This window comes from Microchirus variegatus (genome assembly GCF_963457635.1).
Source record: "Microchirus variegatus genome assembly, chromosome: 18".
NCBI lineage: Eukaryota > Metazoa > Chordata > Actinopteri > Pleuronectiformes > Soleidae > Microchirus > Microchirus variegatus.
The window spans coordinates 14,306,008-14,324,351 of record NC_139819.1 but is presented as its reverse complement, the minus strand read 5'-3'; the positions used below and the strand labels follow the sequence as shown (position 1 = coordinate 14,324,351).

At 38.4% G+C, this 18,344-nt stretch overlaps 1 protein-coding gene across 1 annotated transcript; it reads right to left on the bottom strand.

Moving 5' to 3' along the window:
- Nucleotides 1-2,632: 2,632 nt before the first annotated feature.
- On the bottom strand, nucleotides 2,633-5,438 carry dmrt3a (doublesex and mab-3 related transcription factor 3a; the record flags this gene model as incomplete). The annotated part of the gene is made up of 2 exons (XM_083904484.1): nucleotides 2,633-3,684; nucleotides 5,039-5,438. The coding sequence occupies 2 exons, from the start codon at nucleotides 5,436-5,438 to the stop codon at nucleotides 2,633-2,635; spliced, it is 1,452 nt and encodes a 483-aa protein (XP_083760610.1).
- Between the last annotated feature and the right edge of the window lie 12,906 nt (nucleotides 5,439-18,344).

Sequence of the window (18,344 nt, the reverse complement as noted above, 5' to 3'; positions counted from 1 at the left end):
GATGTAATTTCCCTCTGGAATCAAAGTGATAATGTTGTGACGGTGGATCAGAGCCATCAAAATCATAATATTATTATATAGTTTTAATAATATGCTTCATTGCTCTTATAATGTAGCCGAAGTGACTGAAATAAATAATGATTCTAATAATTATTAATAATTATTAACCCCCACTTAAAAAAAAAAGATCATGAATGGCACACTATATTGTACTGTGCCTTTAACAATGTCTTTAAATTATTTCATGAAAAACATGCGTGTAATACAATTTTATTGTCCTCACTTTAATTTGAAAAAAAAATCTATATGTAAAAATATGTATCATGTACCATTTATTTATTTATTTCCATGTGTTTATGTATTTTAAATCATGCCGTGCCCCTTCTGTCCACTAGGTGTCAGACTGGAGCCGAACCTCAAAACACAGAGAAATTATTTCATTGTATTTTTATTGTTTTAATTGTTTAGAATATGAGGGGGGGGGGGGGTGTTTTGTTTTTTTTTAAAGCGAGAGATCGATTTTAGGCTACAAGAAAAATCATAGATAAATATGCTCTCATTTAAATGACGACCGTTGGGTTTAATTAATTCATTGTTTGGGCAATAACATTTAAAAGGAAAAAAAACCACATCTCATCGCGTAAATGTTCACATTTGTTATTTTTGTTGTTTTATCAACACGATGTTTTGACTGATATAAAAATAAAACGAAAAAACATCTGGTTGAATATTTAAAAGTTGACATTTTCCAGTTGTACCACAAGATGGCAGCATGTGATAGGTTTAGACTCAAGGCATTGAGAGCCTGAAACTCACTGATACAGAGCAGATAGCTAAATAATAATAAAATACGTTGTAAATAAACACACCTTAAAAATACATATAATTATTATTTAAAACATCAAAAAATATATTAAAAGATAAATATATTATAATATTGTGAGGGAAATAATTATATGATATGTTTAGAAGTTGGTGGATTAACAATTATTAAGAAATTATTAAAACAAATAAAATTTATTAATCTTATAACTATAAAACAAGTGACGGAATGACGCATTTCACTGATTTGAGATTTGACATAGTGTTTGCGACACATTTGCCATATCAACTCAGTTTTTAATTCATAATATCAATTGTGACAAATGTGTGTATAATGTAACATTTCTACTTTGCTGTAATTTATTCAAAATATACATTTTAATTGAAAGACTGGGAACAAATCTGATGTAAATGTTTTTGATCTCACACACACATTATCCTGAAGTGGCTGATTCAATATCATTAAATGAATACGTCCTTATTTTAACATGTGGACATCTTCCCATATACAATTATTGTTGCTCTTCTGACAACAAAGCATTTTTTTTGCATTGATGATGGTATATGTATATATGTATGTTACATTTTACTGTTACTAGATATTTATTCAACAACACAGAATATTATTGTCTCTGAAGATTCTTAGTCCACCTGCATCTTAGAGAAAGTAGAATCTCCTTTGGTCATGTTTGTAGCATCTCTTACTTGCACTGTCCTTTTTCTTTTCTCGTACGTAATAGTCGTGAATTAATCTTTCATGCCTTACAGTGAAAAAAACTAGAGTAGTGGGTTTAGTGTGTGTCAAGATACTGAGGAAGGAAAAAATGTGTCACTGCTTGTTGGTTTATCTGAAAATCCTAATCAACAGGAGCTCATAACAATATAATATAATTCATTATTTACACCTGAATACCTGTCAGATGTAGTGGTGTGACAGGCTCAGCAAAATTTGATTTGCATTTAATTGTAAAAAATTAAGCAGGTGAGTCCTCATTATGTGTAAAGAACACATCAGTGACACAATAAAATACATTTGTGCAACACAAAACACTGAGTGTAACACAGGCTGCCATACTATTAAAAAAAAACACACCTGTAACCCTAACCCACCATTTTTACCTGTACTTTGCCACTTTTTAAAGGTTAGTATTATTGTGTTACTTCACTGCATTTATTATATTTTGTTTGCAGATCCAGTATAAAAAATATAGGCAATTAATAAACTGAGGACTTATGGAAAAATATTTTGGTTAAAAAAAAACATTTAAATTAAAATTTGCTGCACATATAATTATGCCTATATATCTGCAGTATATACACACACACACTTTTTAAAAAATACACTGAAAACTATTATGAGATAATGCAATAATAAAACCTATTTAAATGTAAATATCAATTCAAAGACTCAACAGCTGCATCTACCTGCTCAACTCCTTCATTTATTCACCATCACTCAAGAAAAACAATGTGATCCGTTTAGACAACTCAGATTTATTTGGCATACTTTGAACATGCAGCGATCTTTAACATTGACAGACTTTCACAGTAATAAACATGCTTACAGGAAATAGAGGGTGGATTTTCAAAATAATGACTGAGTGACCACACTAATGTGTTACATTCATCCGTTTTTGGTCGAGTCCATGACATCAGGGAAATCATGATGTGACGTCAGGGGGATTAACATCACCTTATTCACAGGTGACACGCGCGCACTCACACGCACACACACACATAGTTTTTAGAGTAATACATTTTTGGTTGTCCCCCCCCCCCTTGCTGCGTTAGTCCATCATCAGCATTTATTTTAGGTGGATGAGTTCAGGATGCGGGAGTCTGCGGAGTCGGATCGCTCCTCGTAGTCCTCATCAGGAGAGTAGAGGCCGGGTTTGGGTCCCAGGGTGCAGCTCTCCTCCTGGATGCTGATGCGCTGCTCCTCCGCGGCTCTGGCGGGGAGGAGAGGGGAGCTGCGGAACACAGACCCCGCGGCTCCGACGGGGCCAGCGGGGGAGAAGGGGGACACGTACTGGGCCGCCGACCGGAGCTGATACTGCTGCTGCAGGGCCATGGTATTCCACAGAGTCACGTCGTTGTGCATGAATGGACTTCCCTGTGCGCGCGTCAGAGAGTTGCGCAGCATGAGCGGGTAGCGCGTGGGCTGCGGGAAAGACGGGTGTTGCAGCGGGACACCCAGCGGGCCCGTGGGGACCACGCCCGAGGCGGAGTCGGACGCGAACCGAAGCGACTCGGGCACCCGGAACGCAGAGCCCACGGACCACTTGGCGGAAGTCGTAACCGGGTGGTAGGAGCCCAGCGTGTGCTCGAAAAGGTGTCCGTTTGAGGGCAGCAGCAGTGCGTCTGTGTGCGCGTCGCCGTGCGTGTGCGCGCTCCCGTCAGGACCCCGGCTGGACAGCAGAACCTCGATGGCGCCCACCAGGTCCCCGCCGCACCCTCTGAGTATGAGCTCCAGCACTGGAGGCTTGTGCGCGGGGAAGATCTTCTTGAGGACGTCCAGAGGAGGCCGGTTCGCCCGGAGGCTGAAGGGCAGGTTGATGGAGCCGGCGAGGCCTTCAATCAGCACGCTCTGCTCCCCGGGGCTGACGGGGAACTTCTGAGGACTCTCGGTTTTGGCTTCCTTCTCAGTGGCACCGGCTTTGCTGAGACTGTAGCGGCTCTCCTCCTGATGGGAGAGGGAATCAGGAGGTGGCGGAGGAGGAGGAGGAGGTGGTGGAGGCTCCGGGGTATAGCAGGTGTTTGGTTTGGATCCCTCTGGAGAGCTGACCGCCTCCTGCTCCTTTTCACTAGAGCTGCCCCCGTTTTCACCTCCCGACACCTCGTCGATACCTTCCTCTGCCGACTCTGCAAGAAAAGAAGAAGAAGAGTCAGGACACAAGTTTGGACAAGACCCACAAGCTCACAGGGAATACATACACAAAGCTAAGGTGGAATTAAGTGATTCAGACACTAATCTGACTCCACAGACACTTCTCCTCCTCTCTAAACCTGCTCTAATCTCTCATGCACGAGGAAAAGTAACACACAATTAATCTCATGTCAACTTGACATAAAAAAAGGACGATTTATGAGGACTGTCTATGTCTCTGAGTGCAGGAATACACGAGGACATCCTGAGAACAGACCACGACCAGTTCACTCATGAAAGTTAATAACTGATAACTCAGTGTGTGTGTGTGTGTGTGTGTGTGTGTGTGTGTGTGTGTGTGTGTGTGTGTGTGTGTGTGTGTGTGTGTGTGTGTGTGTGTGTGTGTGTGTGTGTGTGTGTGTGTGTGTCCAGGTGAATTAACAGGTAAACCAACGCGAAAACTACAACTTTCCGTTACGATGGTGAAATATTAATAAATCCATCAACTAATAATTAAATTTTTTTAGTGAATTATAAATTATTCAAACTAAATTGATTAAATCCACCGATTTAAACAGAGTAATGCGTTTTCTTTGTGGCCTTGTTAACAAAAGTAACAAATAATAATAATAATACTAATAATAACAACAATAATAATGTTTGATCAGTAAAAAACAAAAAAATGACTAATAATGACCAATATTTAAAAAAAAATAATAATTAATGTGGGTGTCAGTTACAGAATAGTGTATTTGACCTATTTTTTATCATCATGTTATGTTTTCATGTTATTATTAAAGATAGTTGACATGCAGTATTTCTGATTTCTATATTTTTAAATTGTTTAACCATCAGGGTTTTTTTTGTCTTTTTTCCCAAACATAATCAAGTCTTATCGAAATGCCTTTAAAATTATTTTTTTAAAGGCCTGAATGAATCCCTTTAAACATGATTCCCTTTTTTTAAATAAAACCATATTAATACGCATACCACAATGTAAAAATAAAGGATTTATAAACAGTTTATGCAAATATAAGATCTTTTAGAAAAGAAAATGACAGCATAATGAGACCTTAAAAATACTGAATAAGCATAAACAGCACAAACGTGTTAATGATATATTTGTCTCATTAACATTTATATTTCATTGAAGTGTGCGATGTGATATTTAGAAATTGTGTGTGTACAAAATAAATGAATAAATCGTGTTAGTTCTGGGTGGAAATAGCCTCTTTTTGGTTAATTTATATTCATTATTAATGATAGTGTTGCTGGTTGTTTTTGTCAAATAAAATAAAATATTGGATCATCCATCATTCCACATAACAAAGTTAAAGTCATAAATGTTACCTGTGCATGTCTGTGCTCCGACCTGCACCGGCTCAGAGCTGCTCCACCTCAGCTCCAGCTCCTCTGAACTCGGCGGGGTTCCCTGGTTCCCCTCGCCGGGCCCAGTGATACCGATGCCGGGCAGAACTCTGAGGGACTCCGGGATGAGGCTCTCCAGACTCTCGTTGGCCTGCTGCCTCCGCAGCGCCACCTGCGCCGCCATGACGCGCTGCCGCTCGATGATCAGGATGCACTTCTCGCAGGTGCAGTCTTTGAAGCGGCAGTAGCGCTTGTGACCTTTGAGCCACGACAGCACGCCGTGGTTCCGGCACCGCGCGCACTTGGGGGTCCTCTGCAGTGGAGCGCGGGGCTGCGATACCGGAGCGCCCATGTACAGGTAAGGTGACCCGTAGCCATTCATTTTGGTGTTTTCCCTGCGTGTGCGGAGACACGGAGATGTTGTTGCTGTCAGCAGCAGCAGCAGCAGCAGCAGCAGCAGTCACACAGATGGAGCTCCACGCTGCTGCGCTGCCACACGCATGACAGCAGGAGGATAGAGGTGTTGGCTTGTAGTGGAGGATCCACCTTTTCCCCTCGACTGACAGCACAGATAAGCATCAGCCTGACACGCTCTTATGGAGACGAGTAACCAAACGCTGTTACTCGCGTCAAAGCGCATGCACGCTGCAAAAAAAACGAAAAAAAAAAAAAACATGGAGAGGCTGAAGTGGGAGGGCAAAAAAGTGCCAGTGAGGATCAGATAACCGCACGTTTCTCCCTGAGGTTCACACGTTTGTAGAGTTTCCTTTAAAATGGGACTAAGTTTCAAGCTGAGGGGAAACACCACAGATATCTTTTTTTTTTTTTTTTTTCCATCCACAGATTTTTGAGACACGACCCTGTACCAGCTGAAATAAAAACCCCACATATGCACAAAAAGACACAGTTGTTTGCGTTTTTAAAGACTAAATTATGAACGCATGACTCGTGCTTTCACGCAGGAAGATCTCTTTAATAGGTCACGACTGTTTCAACAGCAAACAAAAACACACTTTTGCACAGGTGTATTTTCGTTTGTAACCTTTACATTAAAAGTAAGGTGCGGTGTGTGTGACCCTGTCTTTAATCTGCATATGTTTTGTCTCCAGTCTTATTTGTTGTTGTTTTTGTTGTTATTTCTCATCAACCTGCCAAGGAAATTAAGGTGGAAATGAGCCACTGGCTGCTGTAATCTTGTATATTTACATGAAAAATGTCTATAGTAATATGCCTAGTCCATATTTTAAATAAATAAATGTCTCATTCAGTCTTACCCAAGTCCACAAAGTGTGAAAAGTGTCTCGTGAAGACAAATATGTATGACTATATATCCTAAACGTGAGACAGGAGTGACAAAGTGGACATAAGACAAATATGCCAGTTAATATTCTGTAATTTCAAGTCGATTTCATTGACAAATTATGAATTAAAGGGCTGTTTCAAACATTTTCTCCCACTTGGTCTAATTACGAGTAAACTTAAATTAAGAGAGTTTCTTTTCCTCATAAAAGTTGTCATTATTGACAGAACTCAGTGAAGAGCATGTGTAGGGCTTTTATTTGTCTTTGAAGGAAGTCACTTTTTGTCAGTGTTTATCGATATTTTTTATTTTATTTATTTCAATCCCAACAACTTCCTACACACTGTGAAGTGGCCCTTTAAAGTGACATCTGTGGAATACAACAGATACTTTGACAGAGGCATCAGAAAAAACACAAATCTTCGTTTGATATAAAATATATATACATATATATATACACACACATATATATATATATATTTTTTTTTTAATATATGTATATATGTATGTATATATATATATATATATATATATATAAACATACATATATATATTCACACATCCTGTATTGTGTTTAAATCCATAAATAAATATTGGCCTTATGTCCACGGGGCTGCAGTCAGGACAAATACACGCGCAGCTTCTCGCACCTTTTACACATAACTTAGATGATTAGCTCTCTACATGTGTTTAAAAAAAAAAGAAAAAGCCCTTTGGGAACTATGTCGAGGATGCTGATATGTCCCTTCTGCTCGACTAATAGAGGGCATTGAAACATAACACCGGACAAAGCCGCGGCCTATTTCTGACCGTAAAAAAGGTTTATTCAAGCAAATAATGGGATCCGAGGCTGCGCGGCTTATGCAGAGAATAAGAGCACGGTAAACTTCCCCACATGAAGCCAGTCTCCAGGGCTATTAAGCTTTTAATTGGAAAATAGCAGAGGAAATTTCAAGGTGACTAGAGTGCCTTTGCAGTTTGTGCCGGACGAGTAGATTTGTGGGAGTGGGAGGCAGCGGCTGAACGCATAATAAATTTATTCATGTTGTTCGTTGATAAAGAGTAAAACACAAACCGGAATAAAAGTTTATACTGCAGGCCGCACTGTAATTGGCAGAGGGCCGGGCCTTTTTTTTTTTTTTTTTTAATTTCCATGTTAGGCATGCAGGAGGGGGAAAAAAGTGTGATCATGTAAAATTATCTTTATTGTCAGATTTGTGCATTTAATGGACCTGAGAGAAAACAGCAGCAGGTTAAATACATGTTTCTGATACTGTGTGTGTGTGTTAAATGTTAAATATTAAATTAGTATGGAAGTGACATGATAAATGGCATAAAATCTGGTTTGTGAACATATTTAACTATAATTATCTTTTTTTTTCTTCCAAACTTTTAAAATTGAAGCAGTGTTTCTTTTAATCGGTGTATAACTGCTTTAAAGTAAAACATGTTGGGATATTGTATTAGAATAAACCCTTTACATTACCATTACATTACTACAGTGTTTTGAAGAAGAAGCTTTTACACTTCACAAACAAGGAAGTACAACATTCTTGCTGATATTTAAAGGCCACTGTTCTGTTTGTCACAGTCTCATCATTAGATGTGACTGATTCTAAAGTCTCCCACACACTATAAGGATAATTGGACAGATTTCTGTTAATCTGACAATCGTGAGTCAAATTATCCTGTAGTTTGAGGGATTAACAAACACAAATTGGACGCAAATCTTTGGACGCATGAGAGTTTTTATCAATAATCTCTGCTGCTGCTTTGTATAAATGACATTGTACTAAAATCTCTAAGTAAGTCTCTATAACTTGCCTACTTCTTCTCCTCTGTCCCCCATTTTTCCTTTCCCCTCAACCGGTCGAGGCAGATGACTGCACAGTCTTTTGAGTTTTGAGGGTTTTTTTTTTACCCTTCACTGATGCCTAATGCTTTGCTCAATGTGTGAACTGTTGGGTTTCTCTTCTCTCTATAAGTCTGTAAATACATTTTTGTTTCTGCCTTATTATGTACAGCACCTTGAGATAATGTTTGTTGTGATTTGGCTTTATACAAATAAAATTTGAAAAGAAGCCCAAAATAACCAATGAGAGCAAAATTGAGCGGGGTGTGTCGTACATTTTTGTTTTCAAGTCATTACTTCATCCACCGTTGGTTTGTTTCTCAGCACAAAACATAGCAAATATTATGTGACAACACTGGCAGTCCACCACCTCCATGTCTGTTTATATTCTGAAGTCACGTTAAAATCACGCGTGATCTGTGAGATCTCGAATCCCTGGAATCTCCTCGCTGAAATCTTTTGATTAAACGCCAAATGTGTGGATTAAAGCATTGAAAATCCCACGTTTTTTTAAATTCAAGTCAGGTTTGAAAATCCTGTAGCGTGGCACAGACTTCACACATTGGACCTTTTACACGACAAACATTTGGGTGTGTGGAGCTGTTCTTTATCAGCTGAATCCTGAAGGATCACACATTCTTTCCAAAATGGCCGATCCCCAAAATTGAAAGAATTTGAACTATACAGGAAGTAAAGTTGGCAGTTGGCACATGTTTCACAAACATAGTGAACAGCTGATTCCAGTTGCCAATCTGAATTTTAGCCAGCTGATTTAATGGTGGAGGATGAGAAAGTTTGTAGACTGGACTGAACCAAACTGCTGCAGGGCCGTCTGAAGCTGCTGACTCTGTCATATACTGTACACAAACACACCATAATGTTTGTATGTTGTCCATTTTAAGGGTGGGCAATTTGAATGGATGCCAGAAATCATATCTGCAAAGTGACAATAGGTCAGAGTTTGACATTTATTTTGACAATTTAAAACATTATTGTTTTTGTCTGATTTGCGCATTTAAAGAACCTGAATGGAAACACTGCTAAGATGAACAATCTTGAAGTATCACATTAAAGTATTAATGCAGGAGCTGGAAAAGTTGTCGATAAATCGATGAAAGGTAAAGGCAAGCAAGTGCAACGGGAGCAAACGGAAGCAGCAAAGAAAAATGTCTCGTCTGGACTGATATGAAAAGATTCTTTAAAGGTGCATTATGTAATAAATCTAAAGCAACTGGACATAACATCCTCCTAATATGTCACAGAGACTCATGGATAATGTTCATATAACAAAATGAACTCACCAACAACAACAGTACAGCCAAAAGATTTGCATTAATTCTAAAAAATCTTTTGCAGACTGCAAATCATGTTTTGGCATGTGGCGCCACCTACCGCCATCTACCAATCATTGCAGTCAATCGAGTCTCAGCTACCGACCAACCGCGGGTTGCCAGTTACGTCTAAACGACAATGGCGGACAAAACGAAACCTAAAAGACCTCGGTATCTTGAATTTGAGTGCAGTAACCATTTTTGGCCACATTCTTACATAAGGCGCCTTTAAATTAGTTCAAATAGAATGACATGACATGTTTGAACAATGACAGAGCTGCACCTGAACAGCCATCTTAATTTACATCACCTGCTACTTCTTAAATTCCTGTAGTCTGGACTTTCAATTCTGTGCCACCCTGTGCTTTTCGTGGTGAACTAATTCACCAAATAGTATTTAATTAAGCAGCCAATTATTACTTAGCTGATATATTTTTTTGTTCTTAGAAGCTTGAGGATGTCTGCTGAATCAATAATAAATGTAATATGTAGTTTGTACATCGATATTTTGCATCATTAATGAACAGTGGTGAGTTATTATAATAGGAGCAGCTGAACTTTACCAACAGAAAATAAGACTATAAAAACAGTTAAAATGCGAACAGAATAAAGACAAATATTTTTAACACAAAGATAAATCACAACAATAAATCATAAATGATGCGGGTTTGTTAATATGAATACAGCAATCGATTACATCAGAATATAATGACACTAGGTCAACAAATGATGTGTTAACCAGAGCAAGAAATGGTCAGTGCAGTTGCTTCACTTGTTGTTATGGAAACATGGCAAGATCTCATGTTTATTTTTTTGCAGAGGAAACTCCATCAGAGCCAAGGGGCGGAGCTGACCTCTGCTGAGTGGGGTTTTTATGATCGGCCTCTGATTGGGGGGCGTTTCTGCAACACTGAAGTGCTGTCACGGAAACGCTGATTTAAGCCTCCCCAGGGAGGCGGGACGCTGACGTCCAACAGAGGAATTAGCCAGACATCTGAATTAGTGAAGGTGTTTTTCGTCAGAGAGCATCAGTCATGAGTCTGGCCTCACCTGTCAGCATCCAGAGGGTCTTTTTAGGCTAATGTGAAACATATTGTACAATTTATAGAAAATATGCATTTAAATCAGCCACATCTCTGTTTTACTATAAAGTAATATTTTTTAAAAAAGCATGCATGTAAATTCTGTGTGTTTTTCTTTTCTTTCTCTCCCATTTTGGTCACAATGGTGCTCCATTTTTGTGTTTTCTGTCTGTTTTGGGACACAACATTTGTTGTATATCTTTGCTTTTACTCATCTTTTTTGGTCAGTATATTTAATTAACTAATTTAACTAATATTAAATCAACAGTTCATTTCATACAGGGCACAGATCTTGTGTTTAGTGCATGCTCTGGAGACCAACGTTTGTGCATCCTCCTATTATTTGTTATGTTATGATTGGCCAACTTCAGTAATATTCTTTAATAAAATGTTAAACATTTCCAGTGTTACATATCGATAAAAAGTCAAATGCAAAAGTAAGTACAACTTTTTTGTTTCTAACAAAAAACTGCATGTTATTGTGTGGATGAGTCACATGCTCCCTGAAGGCAGACCTCTCCTCTCTCCTCGGATCAAAGGGAGCAGGTGTAAAGACAAATGATGGGTAACATACTCAGATTAGCTGTGGATGCACAGTTTCACAGCGACCTGTTATGGTACTTTTAGTCGGTCTATTTCAATCCGTTTATTGCCGCTTGGCTTTCAGGGTTTAACGTTTACGAGCAGAGCTCTGCCCGTCCTTCAAAGTGTTCTCTGATCCTCCGACATTCATCAGCTATGGCCACTGTCTGCTTCAACATCAACATCTTACATTATTATTATTATGTCAGAAATAATGAATTAAATTGAATCGATTGATGTGCATGCAGAGGTTTATACCTTTCACTGCTAATTGTCTTCTCTGTAAATGTTGTGTATTCTGCGTAAAGTTATTTCAATTTTGTGTCAATTCTCCATTTTCCTGTTTGTCTTTATTTCAATTAATAAAACACATAAAAATCTGTCTGCTTGTATGTTTAATTTGGGCTTAAAATAAATTGTTGGGCCTAAACTGTGAGGACCAACAGTAGTTCAAAAGGTTAACACTACATTATTTAAAAGCAGGAAATGCTTGTGAACACTGAAGCAGATCACAGTAATGAAACGCCTCTTCATTCCAATCCAGTTCTCCAGTTTCTTATTTACATTTTGTGAACCAGCAGCTTCTGATTTCACTGTTAAAGCACTTTTCCCCCAATTTACTTCAATAAACAACACATGCAAACTAAAAGGCAGATTCAGAGCCGCACGGAGGAAACAAACATTTGGTGACATGATCCTCCCCAGAGCTCGTGGCTGCAGAACAAACTCAGCTTATATCAGCTGCTCAGGGATTAGCAGAAACCTGGGCCTGTTGGAGACGATCAGCTGCAGGTGTGGACAGTATCTGTCACCCTGTGTGGTGAAGCAACCACTGAGATATCATCCACCTTTTAGCCGAGTGGTGTCTCTATGACAAAATTGTTCAGGTGATTGATATTATTTACACAAACTATGAAGAAAATAATTAGAATTTGAGCACTGAAAACGTATAAAATATCTGTCTCGTTTCCAGTGCTTGAATTGTACCCTCTCTCCGACTTATCTTTGGATTTTATACTTGAGGCCGCCGTGTTTGTCCTTCTCCTCTGCGCCCGTAAACTATTCGTTAGAAGTTTGTACTTCCAAGTCTTAAATTTTGCTTTCCTCTGAGCTCACCACATCCTCCTTCAGACTTTCTGTCTGTATCGAGCCGCCATCACTCCACCAGAAGGTGTCACGGCAGGATCCCTGCAGATTTTTTTATCTATTATGGGAGGGCATGATTCATGGAGGCGGAGGCAGCTCAAGGAAATCCAATCCTGTGACACTTTCTCCCCTGCGCTGTAGGGCAGCAGCAGCTACAGAAGGACAAGGCAGCGGCAGCGGGTCGCCCCTGACAACTGTGATAAAATGGCCTTCCTTAACTAAACTCGTAAAGCAAGCGGCAATAAAACTCAATCTTCTGTAAAATCCAATTAAGTCATTATCTGACTGATTGTATCTTTAATTGAAAACAGAAGTGACAGTAAATTTCTGTGATATATCAGGATCAATCGATACTGCTGTACACTCTGGTCTCAAGAGGTGATTTATAATGTCAAAGGCGTATAGGTAACTCCACATTCTTCTCTCTAAAACCACTGGTGGATGAAATTAAGAGTAAGTGCGTTTCATAAAAAAACAAGATGGTCACGTTATTGATTACAATAGATGGGGCAGAATCCAATGAATGTTCCCACTGCAGCAGAAAGAAAATACAAGTAATTTTCTTTAGTCTGTTTTATATTGTTGTTCTCAGCATCACATTTACACTCCATCACTTAGAGCGATTTTATCTCCCTTTTAAAACTTGTAGCGATATAAAACCACAACTCCAAACGGCCGCTGTTGCCGGCTTATGCAAACACAAACACAAATAAACACTTTCGAAAGCACGCACTTCCAAATTAAACGGATTTTCATAAACACATAAACAATGTACTGTAGCGTGCATTACAGCCAGTCGGCTTCATAGTGACACAAGAGCTTTCACTTCCCTTGAGCGGTTTTTTAATTAACACTTAAAACAACAAAACAACACCATGTGGAAAAAGTGGTTTGCTTTGGGTTTATTGCTGTTTGCAATAAATGGTAATTCTCTAAACACAGTTATTATCTGAATATTAAACTAGTTGCTGATCTTTCAGGATTTTTTTTTTTAATGGTACAATCCGACTATACCTACACGTAAACATTATAAACAGAATCAGGTCTATGATCTGATTATTGGTGTCACATGAACATAGTCACAGAAATAAAATGTTTAGACTAAAACTTTATTTTATTTAGATGAACAGATGAAATTATTACATCACGGACAAACTGTGTCAGTCCTAATTTAGGTGTCTGACTGTGCGCTATTTTCATATCTTCTGTGTAACATACAGAATATATGAAATATTCATAGTTTTAATGTTTTAATGAAAACATTAAAACTATGAATCAATTATTAAAATAGTCAATTTATTTTGTCAATCAACAAATTCATTGATTGTTTTTTTTTTACTTGTAAAGCAGTAAAGTGACTGGGTTTAATGGGTACATTTAAGTTTACTCAATATACTGCACGTCATAAAATAATACTCACTTTCACATGCAACATTTTCAGGACATTTGCACAGAAACAGCAAATCCAGTTTGACCATTTAAAGAATCTCTGATTGTAAGAATCCACTAATATCACATAAAATGAATGTAAAGTTTCATACGATGTGAAAACTGCACTATTCAATGTACTGTGAGCGGTAAAGCACTTTAACTACGCTGTATTACATGTTAATTAGTTGTTTGAATAACAAAAGAAAAGGCACCAACATTATTAAAAACATGAACAGTTGGATTCTACAACAGACAAACAACTAAATAAATGCACAGTCATCATTCACCTCCAATCGTTTGTACCAGTGGGTGCACTATAGGTGCAGTTTGGACACAAATATGTGAATTGGCGTTCACATCAGTTTTTAATACTGTCATTAACTTGGCATATGAAACAGGTTTCGACTTCCTGTAAAATTGCTCTTTCCAAACTCTTTCTTTTCTGATGAACTGGCACAAAGACTAGATTGAACAGCTTTAGTGTAAAATGAACGTGAACTACACCATTTAAAATACAGAAGAAGAGGAACAAGAAGCAACAGTGGACTATGGAATTGTTTTGCAACTAGTTTTGTTGTTGTTGTCTAATCTCAGAATGCTTTTATGGTACCCTTAGCTTCTTTATTCGGTTGCATCACTGTTGTAGAAGTTGACAGTGAAGCTGTCCTCACACTCGGCCTTGACCTCCATGGAGTTGATGGGCCTGTAGTTCATGGTGGAGTTGTGACCAGTGACGATGCTGCTGGGCGAAAAGGCTGCAGAGGCAAAACAAAAAAAAACAAATTTCCTGATTATGGTTGGGTCAAAATATACATTTGATGATACATCGTTGTCATCCCTCGTGCAATACGGTAATCGATACGCCAGGGCAAATATAGTTACTTTAACAAATTGAGACGCTCTGAAGTAAAAAGTCCCTGCCAGTTTCACTCACCACAAGCGACTTACAAAAGAGGAATAGAAGAAGTCGGGGGAAAGAACTCCACTAGATAGGAACATCTGACTGATGGAGGGTGAACGTGCAGAAGTGGATCCAAGGAGATGCTCTTGGAAGAGCTGGGTCTTCAAGAGCTTCTTGAAGATAGACAGGGACGCTCCCGTGTTCTGGTAGCACTTGGTGGGTCATTCCACCAGCGCGGAACGACACACGAAAAGCGCTACCTTAAGAGTTGCTCCTTCCACATTCAATGCATAGACTTTATGCACTTTGTTCTCAATGTTGTGAATAAATAGAGAAATGGTGCACTTTTAACTTTTTCACAGATGTTAAGTTTTCTTCAGTTGGACAGATATCATGATGTATCACTATATGATTGTCTTATAATTGATTATCACTGAATCGTTGTATCGTGGACCATGTGTCGTATCGTGAGGTACCCCGTGCTTCCCAAGTTCTGATTGGGTTTTGACAGGGGGTTAAATGGGTTTCTGAGTATTTTGTGATCTAAAAAGTTAATGGATTACCTTTTTTTATTTACTCAAATTGTTCCAAGGAAAATACAACAGGGTCGTTTATGCTGGGCAATATGGCCAAAAACTCAAATCAGTTAATCATGATAATTATGATACTAAATGTCAGATAATTAAAGCTTGATTTTTGTTCCTGAGTGAAAGTTAACGAAACCAGTTAATTGCCATTTCAAACTTCATTGTGGGCGGAAAACAACAAGCACTTGTTAAAGACAGAAACACAAAGCAGTTCTGTGTGTTCCGTCTCAAAGGGCATTTCCACAATGCATATTCGACCTGTGTTATACTATAATTGAAGAAGATATCGTGATATATAATATGACTGGATTATTACCCTGCGATATTGGTCATTTATAATCTTTATAATCTTTCTTGGGTGTCACTGCTCAGGGAGGAGAGACGTTACATCATGATGTTTCATAATGTCCCCTATAGAAGATCAAAATCTCTCCACAAACTGGCTCCTTGCAAAACAGAGTAAAAACAAAAACACTTCAAGGATAATGTTTAACCAAAAAAGAATATTAACAGTGTGGAAAATTGTTGTCCCAGAGCACTGACGTATGTTAATGCCTTTGAAAAACAGATAAACCTCAAATCTATCCCAGATCTTGAGCTACAAATCTTTTTTCTGGATACTCCTCAAAGTCATTAATATGATGAACTCATATTGCCTGGTGTAGGTAGACAGTACAGCATCACACATAAAATAAAAATGTCTTCGTACAGTAAGGTCAGTAAATAAAAAGGAGAGGAGAAATACTGTAGTGAGACAGACAAAACAGCAGAGTCGTATCATCAGCGCCGCAGAATAAATGGCCCTCTCTCTTTGGTGCCGTGCTCACCTGATATAAATACGACCGCACAGTAAAATGATTCTTAGCAACGCTCGGGATTTATAGCAAATTGAATCAGTCAGCAAAAAGGGAACACAGTGAAGACTAAACAAAAGCATTAGATCTTTTACAGTTAACATGAGCGATATGTTCACACGCCCACTTCAGCACTCCACAGCTACAGCACACACTAATAACACTGTGAGGCCGGCACACATTAGGCTGGTTAACAACAATCCACTGTGTTCGAAGAGCACATTCATGTTACTAACACTCATTCTAGACATCCATCACTTTTCTAACTTCAACATCCAGGTTATGATATCAGCGCATTTTTAAGTGAAATTCTATGAGAAGAATTAGTCGAAGAACAAAGTAAATTTGAAGATTTCACAGAGGAAGTTCTGGTAACTTCTGTGTTTTCAATAAAAAATCCAAGAAGATTATTAGAAATTGTATCTATTTGAAAGGTCTGCTATTTTACACCTTAAATGTAAACATAATTCAATAAAACAATAGGACCTCACGTTCCCCTTATTTTTGAAAAAAATGACCTTTACCCCACACCTGGAGAAAGACAAGGGGGAAAAAAGTGGATAATGCATCTGTTAGGCCAAGACGACTTTCCTCCTTTATTCAAGTACTTGTGCAGTGCCCGTATGAAGTATGTGCTCAAGATACATCATCAAACAAATACTGCCACACCTCTTAGTTGCAAAATCTGTAATTGGTGTCAATGCCATACAGACTCTCTTAATTCCACGAATCACTCTCATACCATCTGACAACATCTTTCCATTCACCTTGCGACGTAAACAATTTCCAGTGAGACCCTGCTTTGCCATGACCATGAAGTCGATCTACAGCAGTTCAATCACCCTGCCAAAACAGCCCTGTTCAGATGCACTGTTTAGTAGTATCTTTTTAGGTCTACCTTAAAAAAAATAAAAAAAAATAAAGTAAACGAAACTTAAAGGACAGGAAATTACATCAACCACAGAAGCTACTGGGAGCTAACAGCAGTTAGCATTTGGAAAAGTGATAATTTGCAGGCTCCAGCAGGCACATTGCCGTCATATATAACATGTATCCACTGGACAGATAAATCCTCTGAGGCTGGAAGTTTGTGTAGGACTTTGTGCTGCACTGTGGAGCCAAGAATAGAACTTTCGCAGACTTCCAGTTTTCGGACTGGTAGCGTTAGTGTGTTCTGACGGCGTGATAAATCAGCAAAAATTTAAATTACTCATTTATTTTTACTTATTAAAATCAACGATGCACACCATCATGATGGTGTGCATGATGGCCATGCTCAACCTATATCCAAAATCTTAGGTCGATCTGACTAACGGTCAGCAAGATATGCCCATCAGTCAGACAGACACAACTTGCTTTATAGATAGATTATGTATTATTATTTTCCCATTTCCATTGTGTAAGATAGCTGACATTATTACGGTGTGCCAATATAGCTTTATTCACATCACGCAAGACCTCACGTTCCCCTTTTTCTTTTTATTATTCCCAATAATGTGATTGTATATAAATAAATAACAGGTTTTTAAAAAATAACAAAAACAAACAACAATATCTTGAAGAAAATAAGGTGTCAATGACGCATTTCAGGCCATAGCCATAATCCACAGAGAGGAATACCCACATACAAGTGGCAGAAATGAATTTCCTAGGAAATTATTAATAATCTGGAATAAATAAAAAAAAAATCTGTTTGTGCAATTGTTTATTAATACATTGTATGGCTACTCTGTGTAGATCGAATAGAGTTGGGCGTTGAGAAATTGTGATGGAATCAAATGATTGGTTAATTCATAAAAAAACAAACAAACATACGGGTACAACAATTAATAAATACCAATAGAGATATTAGTGTGTTGCTTCTGCTTCAAAAATATAATAAATCTTAAACTGTAATGATCACATTATTACAATGAAAACCCACCTCATCACAGTAGCACCTATTGTATATAAACAAGGGCTGATGTTCCGGGTTTCCCAGAATCCTCTGACTTGATTCACCTCATTCACACTTCTCATCTCTCTCTCTCTCTGTGTCCTCAGCAGTGGTGGGAGGGGAAAAGAGGAGTAATTTTTCTCCTCATTAACTTCCTGATTGGTTTCGGACTCCAATTTTTGCCCGTCTGCAGTTTGTCACCAATTCCAAACTGGCAGCCCAATCGTTAATACTAATGTTTGTGTAGCTAAGTGCAACCGGCTCTCTTTTTTTTTATCCCTCAGTG